This window comes from Melospiza georgiana, chromosome 22 (genome assembly GCF_028018845.1).
Source record: "Melospiza georgiana isolate bMelGeo1 chromosome 22, bMelGeo1.pri, whole genome shotgun sequence".
Classification (NCBI taxonomy): domain Eukaryota; kingdom Metazoa; phylum Chordata; class Aves; order Passeriformes; family Passerellidae; genus Melospiza; species Melospiza georgiana.
This window is the reverse complement of record NC_080451.1, coordinates 5,995,625-6,007,855: the sequence shown is the minus strand read 5'-3', so window position 1 is coordinate 6,007,855 and position 12,231 is coordinate 5,995,625. Positions and strand designations below refer to the sequence as shown.

Here is a 12,231-nt window from a genome sequence, read left to right as displayed (position 1 = left end):
TGACATCTCCCCTCATCCTGCAGCACCTCCGTATGCCACCATCCTCCCGGAGGACGCGGCGGTGCGGGCCGGTGACGCGGTGCAGGTGCAGTGCCTGGCCCATGGCACGCCCCCGCTACACTACACCTGGGACAAGGTGAACGGCAGCCTCTCAGCACGCGTGGCCCACCGTGCCGGCCTCCTCCGCCTCAGCCCCGCCGCCCCTGCCGATGCTGGCACCTACCGCTGCCTCGTCACCAACAACTTCGGCACCGCCGAGGCCTTCGCCCGCCTGGCTGTTCATGGTGAGCCCATCCCAGCCTGGGTACTGGTTGTGCTCCACATTGGGTGCTGGCAATGCTGATGGGTGCCCTTGGAGCTCTGCATCCTGCCCAGATGATCCCAGTGCTCTCCGGTACCACCGGGGCTCCACGTACCCCTGGGTGCTGCCGTTGGGGCTGCATCCCACCCCAGTTATCCTGGTACCGCTGGGATTCTGCACCCCACAGTGCTTCTGGGTACCACAGGGGCTCTGCATCCCTTCCAGGTGATGCTGGTGAAGGTGGGGACATCGCTGGTGGTCCCTTGGTGGTGCGAGTGACACCAGGGAGCCTCGTCAAGGGGGTGGGTGGCACTGCGGAATTCGCCTGCTCTGTCTCCGGGGACCCCCGTGCCCATGTGGAGTGGCTGAAGGAAGATGGGGAGCTGCCCCCCACCCACAGTGTGCGGGATGGGGTGTTGAGGTAAGGAACATGGGATAGGGAGGTGGGGCCCCCTCGCTGGTCCCTCGTGGGGTCCCTCACCCTGGTTGTGTCCCCGCAGGATGCCGGAGCTGGCGCCGGGGGCGCAGGGCGTGTACGTGTGCCGGGCCAGTGGCCCAGGCGGGCAGGCAGAGGACAGGGCCACCCTCACTGTCCAGGGTAGGAGCATCACCCCGGCACCAGGGGACACGTCTACCCCCTGATCTGCCCCACACCACCAAGGGCACCCCAGGACCCCCATGTCCCCCCACTGAGGGGCAACCCAGCACCTTCCATCTCCCTACACACACAGGCACCCTGATAGCCCCCAATGCCCAGGGTGACCTGAAATCTCTCCTCAAGCCTACAGGCACCCCAGTACCCCCACCCTTCCCCATGCCTGTGGACACCCCGACACAATCAGTCTCCCTCCACACCCAGGTACACCCCAGTGCCCCCATCTCTTCCCACACCCATAACCACCCAGCTATTCCCCGTGTCTCACATGCTCACGAGGACTCCCAATACCTCTGACCTCTCCCCATTCCCACAGCCACCCCAATTGTCCCACATCCCCACAGGAACCCCTTTTCTCCCTATCTCCCACTCTGTTGCCAGACTGCAATGCTTCCCTGTGACAGGGGTTCACCCCAATCCCCCACTGTCCCCCAAGCTCTCCCCAGGGCCCTGATCAACATCCGGACCGCGGTGCAGACGGTGCTGGCAGGGACAACAGTGGAGCTGGAGTGCCTGGGCCTGGGGGAGCCCCGTCCCCACGTCACCTGGAGCAAAGTGGGGGGCCGCATCCGCCCCGGGGTGCTGATCCGTGCCGGCACCCTCACCATGGAGCAGGTGGAGCGGGCGGACGCGGGGCAGTACCGCTGCACCGCCACCAACGCCGTGGGCACCGTCCAGTCCCACGTCATCCTCCACGTGCAAGGTGAGCACGGGGACGCAGAGGTGGGGACACACAGTGTGTCCCTGCAGGTTGGTGACACATCCGTGTGTCCCCAGCCGCTCCTCAAATCGCCGGGCAGCCGGAGGTGAAGGAGGTGTCCCTTGGATCAGCAGCTGTTTTGCCGTGCTTGGCATCTGGCTTCCCAGTGCCGGAGATCACCTGGAGCAAGGTACGGTGGAGGGGTGGAGGGTGGGCCTGGCAGGGGTTGTGGGGGCTGTTTGGGGGTGCTGAACCCCTCTGTTGTGCCACAGCTGGATGGGGAGCTGCCAGCGGGTGCCAGGGTGCAGGGGAACGTGCTGACGCTGCCGGCCGTGCGCCCTGAGGATGCCGGTGTCTACACATGCGTGGCTGCCAACCACCGCGGCCAGCAGACAGCCTACTACGTGCTGAAGGTCCAAGGTGAGGACAGAGGGATGGATGGATGGATGGATGGATGGATGGATGGATGGATGGATGGATGGATGGATGTTGGATGGATGGATGGATGGATGGATGGATGGATGATGGATGGATGGATGGATGGATGGATGGATGGATGGATGGATGGATGGATGTTGGATGGATGGATGGATGGATGGATGGATGGATGGATGATGGATGGATGGATGGATGGATGGATGGATGGATGGATGGATGGATGTTGGATGATGGATGGATGGATGGATGGATGGATGGATGGATGGATGGATGGATGGATGGATGGAGGCACACCACCCCTCCTTACCCTCCCATTCCTGCAGAGCACGTGGTCCCCTATTTTCGGCAGTCGCCCCGCTCCTTCCTCCCCCTGCCCACCATCAAGGACGCCTACAAGAGGTTTGAGATCCTCATCACCTTCCGACCTGATGCTGCTGATGGTGAGCCTGTGTGCCCCAAGTGTCCTCTGTGTCCTCCTTCATGTCCCCTCCATCATTTCCCCCTCCCTTCCCTGCCTTCATCCTCCCCTCCTCTCATGCTCCACTTGCCCTCCTTATCTCCCATTCTCCATTCATCTGAGAGCCTTCAGTTTATGGCGGATTTCTCCTCCATTTTGGGAGGATTTTGGGTTCCCCTAGGATGTGTCCCCCATCTCAGGATGGGGACTGTCCCATCTGATCCCCTACCACCCCTCAGGTCTTCTCCTGTACAACGGGCAGCGGAAAAACAGCGGCGCCGACTTCATCTCCTTCGGGTTGGTGGGTGGACGCCCCGAATTCAGGTGAGACCTATGAGACGGTGTAGGGGAGAGGTGGGAGATGGGTGCCAGCATGCACCCACACCCCTTGTACCTCCAAAACACCAGGTTTGATGCTGGTTCGGGCATGGCCACCATCCGGCACCCCACGGCGCTGCGGCTGGGCGAGTACCACACGGTGCGGCTGCTCCGCAACCTCACCTGGGGCTCGCTGGGCCTGGACGGGCACCCGGCCGTCAATGGCACCTCCCAGGTACCACTTTGGGTGGTGGGGAGGGGGTCAGGGGGCTGGAGCTGGTGCCCACCCTCGTGTGCCTGCAGGGGAAGTTCCAAGGGCTGGATCTGAACGAGGAGCTGTACCTGGGCGGGTACCCCGACATCGGCGCTGTGGCAAAGACGGGGCTCAGCCGGGGTTTCATGGGTGAGTGAGGGGTTTTGGGGGGCACCAGGGTGAGGGGGTGCTGGGCATCATGTGACAGTTCTGCCCATCTCCACCGCCCCACAGGCTGCGTGCGCCAGCTCCGCATCCAAGGCGAAGATGTGGCCTTTGGGGACATGGACCTGCAGGCACACGGTGTCACCAATTGTCCCACCTGCCAGGACCGGCCGTGCCAGGTGAGTTTGGAGGGGAGGAGGTGATGCCCACCCATCCCTGCCCATGCTGACACCCGTGTCACCCCTCACCCAGAACGGCGGCGTGTGCCAGGACGACGAGAGCGGCACCTACGTCTGCCGATGTCCCCACGGCTTCACTGGCAGCAACTGCGAGTACTCACAGGCCTTGCACTGTCACCCGGGTAGGTGACACCACTCCCTCCACGGGGACATCATCCCAGGTCCCTTCAGGATGGGTGCTCATGGCTTCTCACCCCACAGAGGCGTGTGGGCCTGATGCCACCTGCGTCAACAGGCCGGACGGGCAGGGCTACACCTGCCGGTGCCACCTGGGCAAGACTGGGGAGAGGTGCACTGAGGGTGAGCGACACAGGGACTCTGCTGGCACCATCCTGGGACATGGGGACATGGTGGGGACCACCCAGGGAAATGAGGACATGGCTAGGACCACCTTGGTGAAGTGGGTGTGGGATTGGGGACCACTCCAGGGAGATGGGGACATGGCTGGGACTGCCCTGGTGACATGGGGATGGCATGGGGCTGGGTACCACCTTGGGGACACTGGCAAGAGGTAAGGACCAGCCAGGAAAATGGGCACCATGGGGATGGAGGCTGGGGTCCCATCCTGGGGATGTAGGTTGGGTCTCACCATGGGGTTGGATGTTGGGTGACACTGTGGGGTTGGAGGTTGGGGATAGAGGCTGGGGATGGATGGATGGATGGATGGATGGATGGATGGATGGATGGTGGATGGATGGATGGAAGGTGGATGGATGGATGGATGGATGGATGGATGGATGGATGGATGGATGATGGATGGATGGATGGTGGATGGATGGATGGGTGGATGGATGATGGATGGATGGATGGATGGATGGATGGATGGATGGATGTTGTCCCACCCTGGGGATGAAGGCTGTGGATGGGTGTTGCTCTGAAGATGGGGCTGGAGGTCTCACCCTGGGGATGGTGAGGTCCTACACTGGGCACTGACTGGGATGTGCAGGTGAGGTGGTGAACGTGCCGTCGTTCGATGAGGAGGGAGCCTTCGTCTCGTACCCGCCCCTCACCAACGTGCACCACGAGCTGCGGCTGGAGGTTGAGTTCCTGCCCCTGGCTCCCGACGGGCTCCTGCTCTTCAGCGCTGGCAAAGCCGCCCCTGTCGAGGACTACGTGGCCTTGGCCATGATCGGTGGCCACCTCGAGTTCCGCTACGAGCTGGGCTCAGGTGGGTGGCACGGGGCAGGGGACGCTGGGGACAGGTGGCACCGGGGACTGTGGGAATGAGGGGGTGATGTGAACGTGTTCACAGGGGTCTTAGGATGAGGGAAGAGATGAGGATCTGACTCCGTGTTTCAGAAGGCTGATTTATTATTTTATGATATATATTGTATTAAAACTATACTAAAATAATAGAAGAAAGGATTTCATCAGCAGGCAGCTAAGAATAGAAAAAGAATGAATAACAAAGGCTTGTGGCTTGGGCAGAAAGTCCAAGCCAGCTGACTGTGATTGGCCATTAATTAGAAACAATCATGAGACCAATCACAGATGCACCTGTTGAATTCCACAGCAGCAGATAACCATTGCTTACATTTTGTTGCTGAGGCCTCTCAACTTCTGAGGAGGAAAAAATCCTAAGGAAAGGATTTTTCATAAAACATGTCTGTGACAGGGTGACACAGCATTACCAGGGTTCACTGGCATGAAAGTCCCTGAGCCACAGAGGGGTCCCCTGGCACCATTGGGGTCCCCAAATGTCGCTGGGGCCCTTGGGAGTCATTCTGGTCCCCAAGCATCACCCAGGGCACATCTCAGGTCCGTGACTATCCCTTGTCACCCCCCATAACACTTTCCCCTGTCCCCACAGGCCCGGCCGTGCTGCGGAGCACAGAGCCGGTGGCCCTGGGCCAGTGGCACTGGGTGACAGCTGAGCGGATCCACAAGGACGGGACACTGGTGGTGGACGATGCTGCCCCGGTGAAACGCTCCTCGCCCGGCAAGAGCCAGGGGCTCAACCTGCGCAGCCCCCTGTACCTGGGGGGCACCGAGCCCCCCCTGCGCCCCCCCACCAACGCTTCCTTCCGCGGCTGCATCGGAGAGGTGAGACCCCCTTGTGTCCCCTCAGAGGGCAGGGGAACCCTCAGGTGGGGAGGGGATCCCCCCATACTGGAGACATGATCCCCTTGGTGGGGAGGGAGGTGGCCCCCACTGATGTCCCCTTGTTGGGCTGATGACCCTGTGGGGAAGATGACCCTGTTGGTGGTGTCCCTTTGGTTGGGTGGTGACCCCTTTGTTGGGGAGGTGACTTCCCTTCATGTCCCCTTGTTGGAGTTCCCTCACTGGGTTAGTGATGCCTCTCCTTGGTGTCCCCTTGGTTGGAAGTGACTCCCATGGCTGGGGGATGGTGCCGTTGGTGTCCCCTTGTTGATGTCCACTCATCGGGTTGGTGACACCTCTCCTTGGTGTCCCCTTGGTTGGAAGTGACCCCCGTAGCTGGGTGACGGTGCCATTGGTGTCCCCTTGTTGGTGTCCCCTCATTGGAGTGGTGCCCCTCACTGGTGTCGCGGTCGGGCAGTGCTGCCGGCGGCAGGGCGGTGACAGTGACAGTGGCGGTGTCCCCGGTGTCCCCGCAGGTGTCGGTCAGCGGGAAGCGCCTGGAGCTGCGGGAGCGGTTCCTGCGCAGCCGGGGGGTGCGGCCCTGCGGCCACCGCGCCCCGTGCCGGCCGGGGAGCCGCGGTGAGAGCGGGGACACGGGGCTGGGCTGGGGGCGTTTGCACGCGGGTGTGCAGTGCATGTGCATTACTGCATGTGTGTGCTGTGTGTGCATTACTGCGTGTGCGTGCTGCACGTGTGTGTGCGCGCGCTACATGTGCATTACTGTGTGAGCTGTGCGTGCATTACTGCATGTGTGTGCTGCACGTGTGTGCATTACTGCGTGTGTGTGCATTACTGTATGTGTGCATTACTGTGTGTGTGTATGTGTCTGTGCAGTGTGTGTGCAGTGTGTGTGCATTACTGCACGTGTGTGTGTTGCACGTGTGTGTGCTGCACATGTGTGTATGTATGTGTTCAGTGTGTGTGCATTACTATGTGTGTGTGTGTGCACAGTGTGTGCATTACTGCGTGTGTGTGCTGTGTGTGCATTACTGTATGTGTGCATTACTGCGTGTGTGTATGTGTCTGTGCAGTGTGTGTGTGCAGTGTGTGTGCATTACTGCACGTGTGTGTGTTGCACGTGTGTGTGCTGCACATGTGTGTATGTGTGCTGCACATGTGTGTATGTATGTGTTCAGTGTGTGTGCATTACTATGTGTGTGTGTGCACAGTGTGTGCATTACTGCATGTGTGTTCTGCACATGTGTGTATGTATGTGTGCAGTGAGTGTGTGCAGTGTGTGCATTACTCTGTGTGTATGTGTGTGTGCATTACTGCATGTGTGTGCATGTGTGTGCTGTGTGTGTGCAGTGCGTGTGCATTACTGCGTGTGTGCTGCACATGTGTGTATGTATGTGTGCAGTGCGTGTGCATTACTGCATGTGCATTACTGCATGTGTGTGCTGCACATGTGTGTATGCGTGTGTGCACTGCATCTGCATTACTGCATGTGTGCATGCATGTGTGCAGTGTGCGTGTACTGCATGTGCATTTGTATGTGTGCACATGCACTGCACCTGTGTGTGTGCGCGCTGTGTGTACATTTTGTGTGTGTGCACTCAGTTCACACCTGTTCACTGCACACACCTGGGCCACGTGCACATGCACATTTCACACTGCTCACTGCACGCTCCTGTGCATTTGCACACACTCAGTTCACACCTGTTCACTGCACACGCCTGTGCCATGTGTGTGCACACTCAGTTCACACTGTTCAATGCACACGCCTGTGCCATGTGTGTGCACACTCAGTTCACACTGTTCACTGCACACACCTGTGCCCGGCGTGCCCCACGGGCCGTGCCCATGTGTGCCGTGCACACTGACCTGCCACCTGCAGTGACCGTGTCCTGCTGTCCCCAGGCCCGCGCTGCGAGGATGAGGAGGAGGAGGAGGCCGAAGGCTGTCACCCGTCCCGGCCCTGCCTGCACGGTGGCTCCTGTGTCCATGGCTCCTGCCACTGCCCCCCGGGACACAGCGGGGCCCGCTGCCAGCACCGTGAGGGGACAGCACAGGGACATGGGGGGACAACTTGGGGACACCTGGGGACACAGGGAGCATGCAGGGACACTGCCAGCACAGCGAGGGGGAACACGTGGAGGGGCATGGGGGGACACCTGGGGACTCTTGAAGACACGGTGGGACATCTCAGGTCACTGGAGGACATGGGGGTGACAAAGGAAAGACATGGGGACACCCAGAGACACAAGGGACACAAGGGACACGCACACTTGGGGAATGCTTGGAAATATCTGGGGATGCTTGGAGATGGTTTGGGACATGTGGGGAAACTTGGGGACAAGGGGAGACATCTGGGGACATGAAGGAGGTCACTTAGGGACATACATGGGGACACATGACAACATTTGGAAACACCTGGGGACATGGGGGGGACACCTGGGGATACCTGGAGACCCTTGGGGATTGACTGGGGACACAGAGGGACACCTGGGCACATGGCAGGGACACACGCTTGGGGAATACCTGGGAATAAGTGAAGCCACCTGGGGACATGGGGGACACCTGGGGACACTGCTGAGGATATACACTTGGGGGATACTTGGGGATGCCTGGAACAACTGGAGACACATGGGGACGTGTTGGGGGGGACACTTGGGGACACCAAGGTGATTCATGTCCCCCCTTTACCCCTTTTTCTCCGGCAGGCTCGGCGCTGGCAGAGCTGGAGCAAGACTGGCAGGAGGGCAGTGGGGGTGGCGGTGGGTCCCTGTCCCCATTTCCCCTTTTTCCCCCCAAAATGCAGGTGGGACCCCCTTCCTCCCATCCCCCCTGACCCCCCATCTCCCCACAGACGCCCCCGGGCAGTTCAGCGCCGCATTCCAGGACGGGTCCTACCTGGCCCTCCCCGGGCACCTCTTCCCCCGTGGGTGAGTGACACAGGACACCCCGAGTGGGTGCTGCACCCCCCCTCCCTCATAGCACCCCCATTTTTGGGGTGCTGCGCTCCCCCCCACGGCACCACCCCCATTTTGGGTGCTGCCCCCCATCACCTCCTCCCCTTGCAGCCCCCCCGAGGCTCCCGAGACCATCGAGCTGGAGCTGCGGACGCGCAGCGCCCAGGGGCTGCTGCTGTGGCACGGCGTGGTGAGACAGGGGACAGGGGGACAGGGGGCACAGGGGGCACCACCTGTGGGACCCCTCGGGCTGGGGGTCCGTGTGCCCCCTGCTCACCCCCCTCTGTGCCCACAGGAGCCCAGTGAGGGCGGAAAAGCCAAAGATTTCCTTGGCCTAGGGCTGAAGGATGGGCACCTGGTGTTCAGGTGAGGGGGGACTGTGGGGTGACATGGGCACCGAGGGTCCCCTGAGCCCACGGGGTGCCCCCGAGGTGCCCTGCACACTGACACCATGCACACTGACACCGTGCCACCCACAGCTACCAGCTGGGCAGCGGTGAGGCCACCATCACCTCTGAAGACCCCGTCAATGACGGCGAGTGGCACCGGGTTACGGTGACAAGGTGGGCAGGGGTCTGGGCGTGGCACGGGGTGGGGCAGGGGGTGCAGGTGCTGACGGTGACAAGGTGGGCAGGGGTCTGGGGGTGGCACGGGGCGGGGCAGGGGGTGCAGGTGCTGATGGTGACAAGGTGGGCAGGGGTCTGGGGGTGGCACGGGGTGGGGCAGGGGGTGCAGGTGCTGATGGTGACAAGGTGGGCAGGGGTCTGGGGGTGGCACGGGGTGGGGCAGGGGGTGCAGGTGCTGACGGTGCCCCGCAGGGAGGGCCGGCGTGGGCAGCTCCAGGTGGATGGAGAGGAGCCGGTGAGCGGGGAATCACCCGGATCCAACGTCATGGCCAACACCGAGGGCAGCGTCTACGTGGGTACGTGGGACTGGGGACACGGGGGGACATGGGGTGGCATGGGTTGGGGCACAAATGGACACGGGGTGGGTGTGGGATGGACATGGGGTGGGACACAGGATGGACACAGAATGGGACACAGGATGGACATGGGGTGGGACACAGATACGGGGTGGATATGGCATGGACATGGGGTGGGACATGGGATGGACATGCGAGGGGACACAGAAACAAGGTGGGATGTGGCATGGACACAGAATGGGACATGGGATGGGCATGGGGTGGGACAGGGGCTGGACATGGGGTGGGACACAGATACGGGGTAGATGTGGCATGGGGTGGGTCATGGGAGGGACATGGAGTGGGACACGGGAAAGACGTGGGGTGGGACACAGATATGGGGTGGGATATGGGACACAGAATGGACATGGGGTGGGACACAGGATGGGCATGGGGTAGGACAGGGGCTGGACATGGGATGGGACACAGATACCGGGTGGGACACAGGATGGGCACATAATGTGACACAGGATGGACACATAATGTGACACAGGATGAACATGAAGTGGGACATGGGATGGACATGGGGTGGGATATGGGTACAGGGGGGGATATGGGACACGGTATGGACATGGGATGGGACATGGGATGGATGTGGGATAGATGGGGTGAGGCATGGGGTGGCACAGGGGATGGAGATGGAGTGGGACAGGGGATGGACATGCGATGACACTTGGGATAAGACACCAGTGGAACATGAGATGGGACACGGACTGGACACGGGGTGGAGCAGAGGATGGGGGGCAGGGAGAGGCTCAGGATGGGACACCTGGGTGGTGGCACATGGGGTGGGGACACCTGGCGGGACACAGGACAGACCTGGGCAGGTGTCCCGGCCCGGAGGGTGGCGGGCCCAGCCGTGCCTTCACCCATCGCCTCCTGTACCCCGCAGGCGGCGCCCCCGACCCCCGCGCCCTGACCGGCGGCAAGTTCAGCTCCGGCATCTCGGGCTGCGTGCGGGGACTGGCGCTGGAGTCCGCCGGCATCCCCCGACACCCCATCGACCTCCGGCACGGCGCCCTGGGGGGCTCCCCCGTGCCCCCCTGCCCCTCCTAACGCCCCCGAAACAGGGTTTGGGGGGAATTTGGCCAAGTTTATTCTTTTCCAAAAACAAACCACCAGGAGGAAACGGTGCTTCGCTGCCCCGGGGTGACTCTGGGGGAGGGGGCCGGGACCCCCAATAATGTTTACACCCCCCTTCCACCGGCCCCCCGAAACTGTTTTGCCGGGGCGGCCGGGCCGCCTGGGTGCCCCCCGGGGTGGCGGCGGGGTGGGGGCGCGAGGGACAATCGGGGTGCCGCGGGGACCCCCCCGCGGGGACAGCTATTAAAGGAGAGACAACCAGTGCGGCTGCCGTGTTTGGGGGGGCTGTGGGGGCGGTGTGGGGGTACGGGAGTGATGGGATGGGAGCGCGAGGGGTGGGGATGTAGGGGGGCTGTAGGGGCGTGGTGTGAGCGGGATGGTTTGGGGGGGCTGTGGGGGTGCAGGGGAGGGGTGCAGTGGGAGGATTTAGGGAGTGCAGGGGTGTACGAGCCCGGGAGGTTCTGGTACAGGGAGGATTACGGTATTGGGGTGCGGTATGGGGTGTGGGATATGGTTTGGGGGTGTGGGAGCTCAGGGGGTCCTATGGCGTGGGGGGCTGCGGGAGATGACACAGGTGCAAAGGGGTCTGGCAGGGGTGCAGGGCTGGGGGGCTCAGAGGGGTCTGGGGGGTGCAGGGGGCTGGGGAACTCTGGGGGGCTCTGGGGGCGCGGTGCGGGTGGCGGGACCCAGCGCGCCCCGCGTCACAGGCCCCACCCACATGACCACAGGCCCCGCCCACAATGCAGCGAGCTCCGCCCACTGTGCAATAGGCCACGCCCGTCTGGCCACAGGCCACGCCCACACCGCATCAGATTCGCCTCATAACAAACGAGCCCCGCCCCCTACGCGCACAGGCCACACCCCCTCCGGCCAGCATAACAGCCACGCCCCCTAGGGCTCAAGCCCCGCCCCTGGCGCACAGGGGCCCGTACCTGGCGCGCCCAAGCCACGCCCCTATGGCGAGGCCCCGCCTCCAGCCCCGCGCGTCGCGGCCCGATATCGTCAGTGCCTCGCGCCGTCACCGCGTCGCGCTCGTGGCGTCAGCGGCCCTGACGGCGGCGGGAGGGGCCGGGCGGGACCGGGACCGGGCCGGGACCGGGGAGAGGAGCGGGACGAGGAGCGGGACGAGGAGCGCGCCGGGCCGGGGCAGCCCCGGGGCGCCGGCGGGAGCGATGGCGCCGCGGCTGCAGCTGGAGAAGGCGGCGTGGCGCTGGACCGAGACGGTGCCGCCCGAGGCGGTGGCGCAGGAGCACATCGAGGCGGCCTATCGCGTCCGGCTGGAGCCCTGCCAGCGCGGAGCCTGCCGGTACCGCGGGGCCGGGCCGGGCACACAACCCTCCGAGCCCCTGCTCCCTCCCGCCATGAGGCGCGGGGCGGTCCCCAACCCTGCCGGGCTCCCGCGGGGTCGGTGGAGGCTCCCCCGTGTTCTCTTCTGGGGGATCCCATCCCCGGGCTGGGCCCTCAGCGCCCTGTGTGTCCTTGTGGGGCTCCCTTGGCTGGGGGGGAACTTCTGTCTCTCTGCTCAGACACAGAGCACCGACCCTCCCCGGGCTGTGGGGAACCCCTCTCCTTCTCTGGCCCCTCTGATGTAGGGGAACTCCCCTGGGGTGGTGGGAGACCCTCATGCCAACCTGGCTCCCAGGCAGATA

The 12,231-nt window shown here is 63.0% G+C and overlaps 2 protein-coding genes across 2 annotated transcripts in view; both read left to right on the top strand.

Annotated features, from left to right (window-relative positions):
- HSPG2 (heparan sulfate proteoglycan 2) overlaps nt 1-10,828 on the top strand; it is a 49,651-nt gene extending 38,823 nt beyond the window's left edge. Inside the window, exons 70-93 of the mRNA XM_058039429.1 lie at nt 24-284; nt 527-722; nt 802-899; nt 1,393-1,659; nt 1,734-1,846; nt 1,929-2,076; nt 2,418-2,534; nt 2,791-2,875; nt 2,960-3,104; nt 3,173-3,272; nt 3,357-3,466; nt 3,540-3,648; nt 3,728-3,826; nt 4,473-4,694; nt 5,337-5,569; nt 6,103-6,205; nt 7,487-7,621; nt 8,290-8,343; nt 8,436-8,511; nt 8,650-8,728; nt 8,834-8,904; nt 9,018-9,101; nt 9,357-9,460; nt 10,392-10,828. Coding sequence (XP_057895412.1) covers nt 24-284; nt 527-722; nt 802-899; nt 1,393-1,659; nt 1,734-1,846; nt 1,929-2,076; nt 2,418-2,534; nt 2,791-2,875; nt 2,960-3,104; nt 3,173-3,272; nt 3,357-3,466; nt 3,540-3,648; nt 3,728-3,826; nt 4,473-4,694; nt 5,337-5,569; nt 6,103-6,205; nt 7,487-7,621; nt 8,290-8,343; nt 8,436-8,511; nt 8,650-8,728; nt 8,834-8,904; nt 9,018-9,101; nt 9,357-9,460; nt 10,392-10,555 — 3,173 coding nt within the window. The 3' untranslated portion in view covers nt 10,556-10,828. The remainder of the gene's footprint in view (nt 1-23; nt 285-526; nt 723-801; nt 900-1,392; nt 1,660-1,733; nt 1,847-1,928; nt 2,077-2,417; nt 2,535-2,790; nt 2,876-2,959; nt 3,105-3,172; nt 3,273-3,356; nt 3,467-3,539; nt 3,649-3,727; nt 3,827-4,472; nt 4,695-5,336; nt 5,570-6,102; nt 6,206-7,486; nt 7,622-8,289; nt 8,344-8,435; nt 8,512-8,649; nt 8,729-8,833; nt 8,905-9,017; nt 9,102-9,356; nt 9,461-10,391) is intronic.
- A 904-nt stretch (nt 10,829-11,732) lies between these two features.
- Nucleotides 11,733-12,231, top strand: part of USP48 (ubiquitin specific peptidase 48) — a 32,787-nt gene continuing 32,288 nt past the window's right edge. The window contains exon 1 of the mRNA XM_058039423.1: nt 11,733-11,888. Within this exon, the coding sequence (XP_057895406.1) occupies nt 11,755-11,888 (134 nt within the window). The 5' untranslated portion in view covers nt 11,733-11,754. The remainder of the gene's footprint in view (nt 11,889-12,231) is intronic.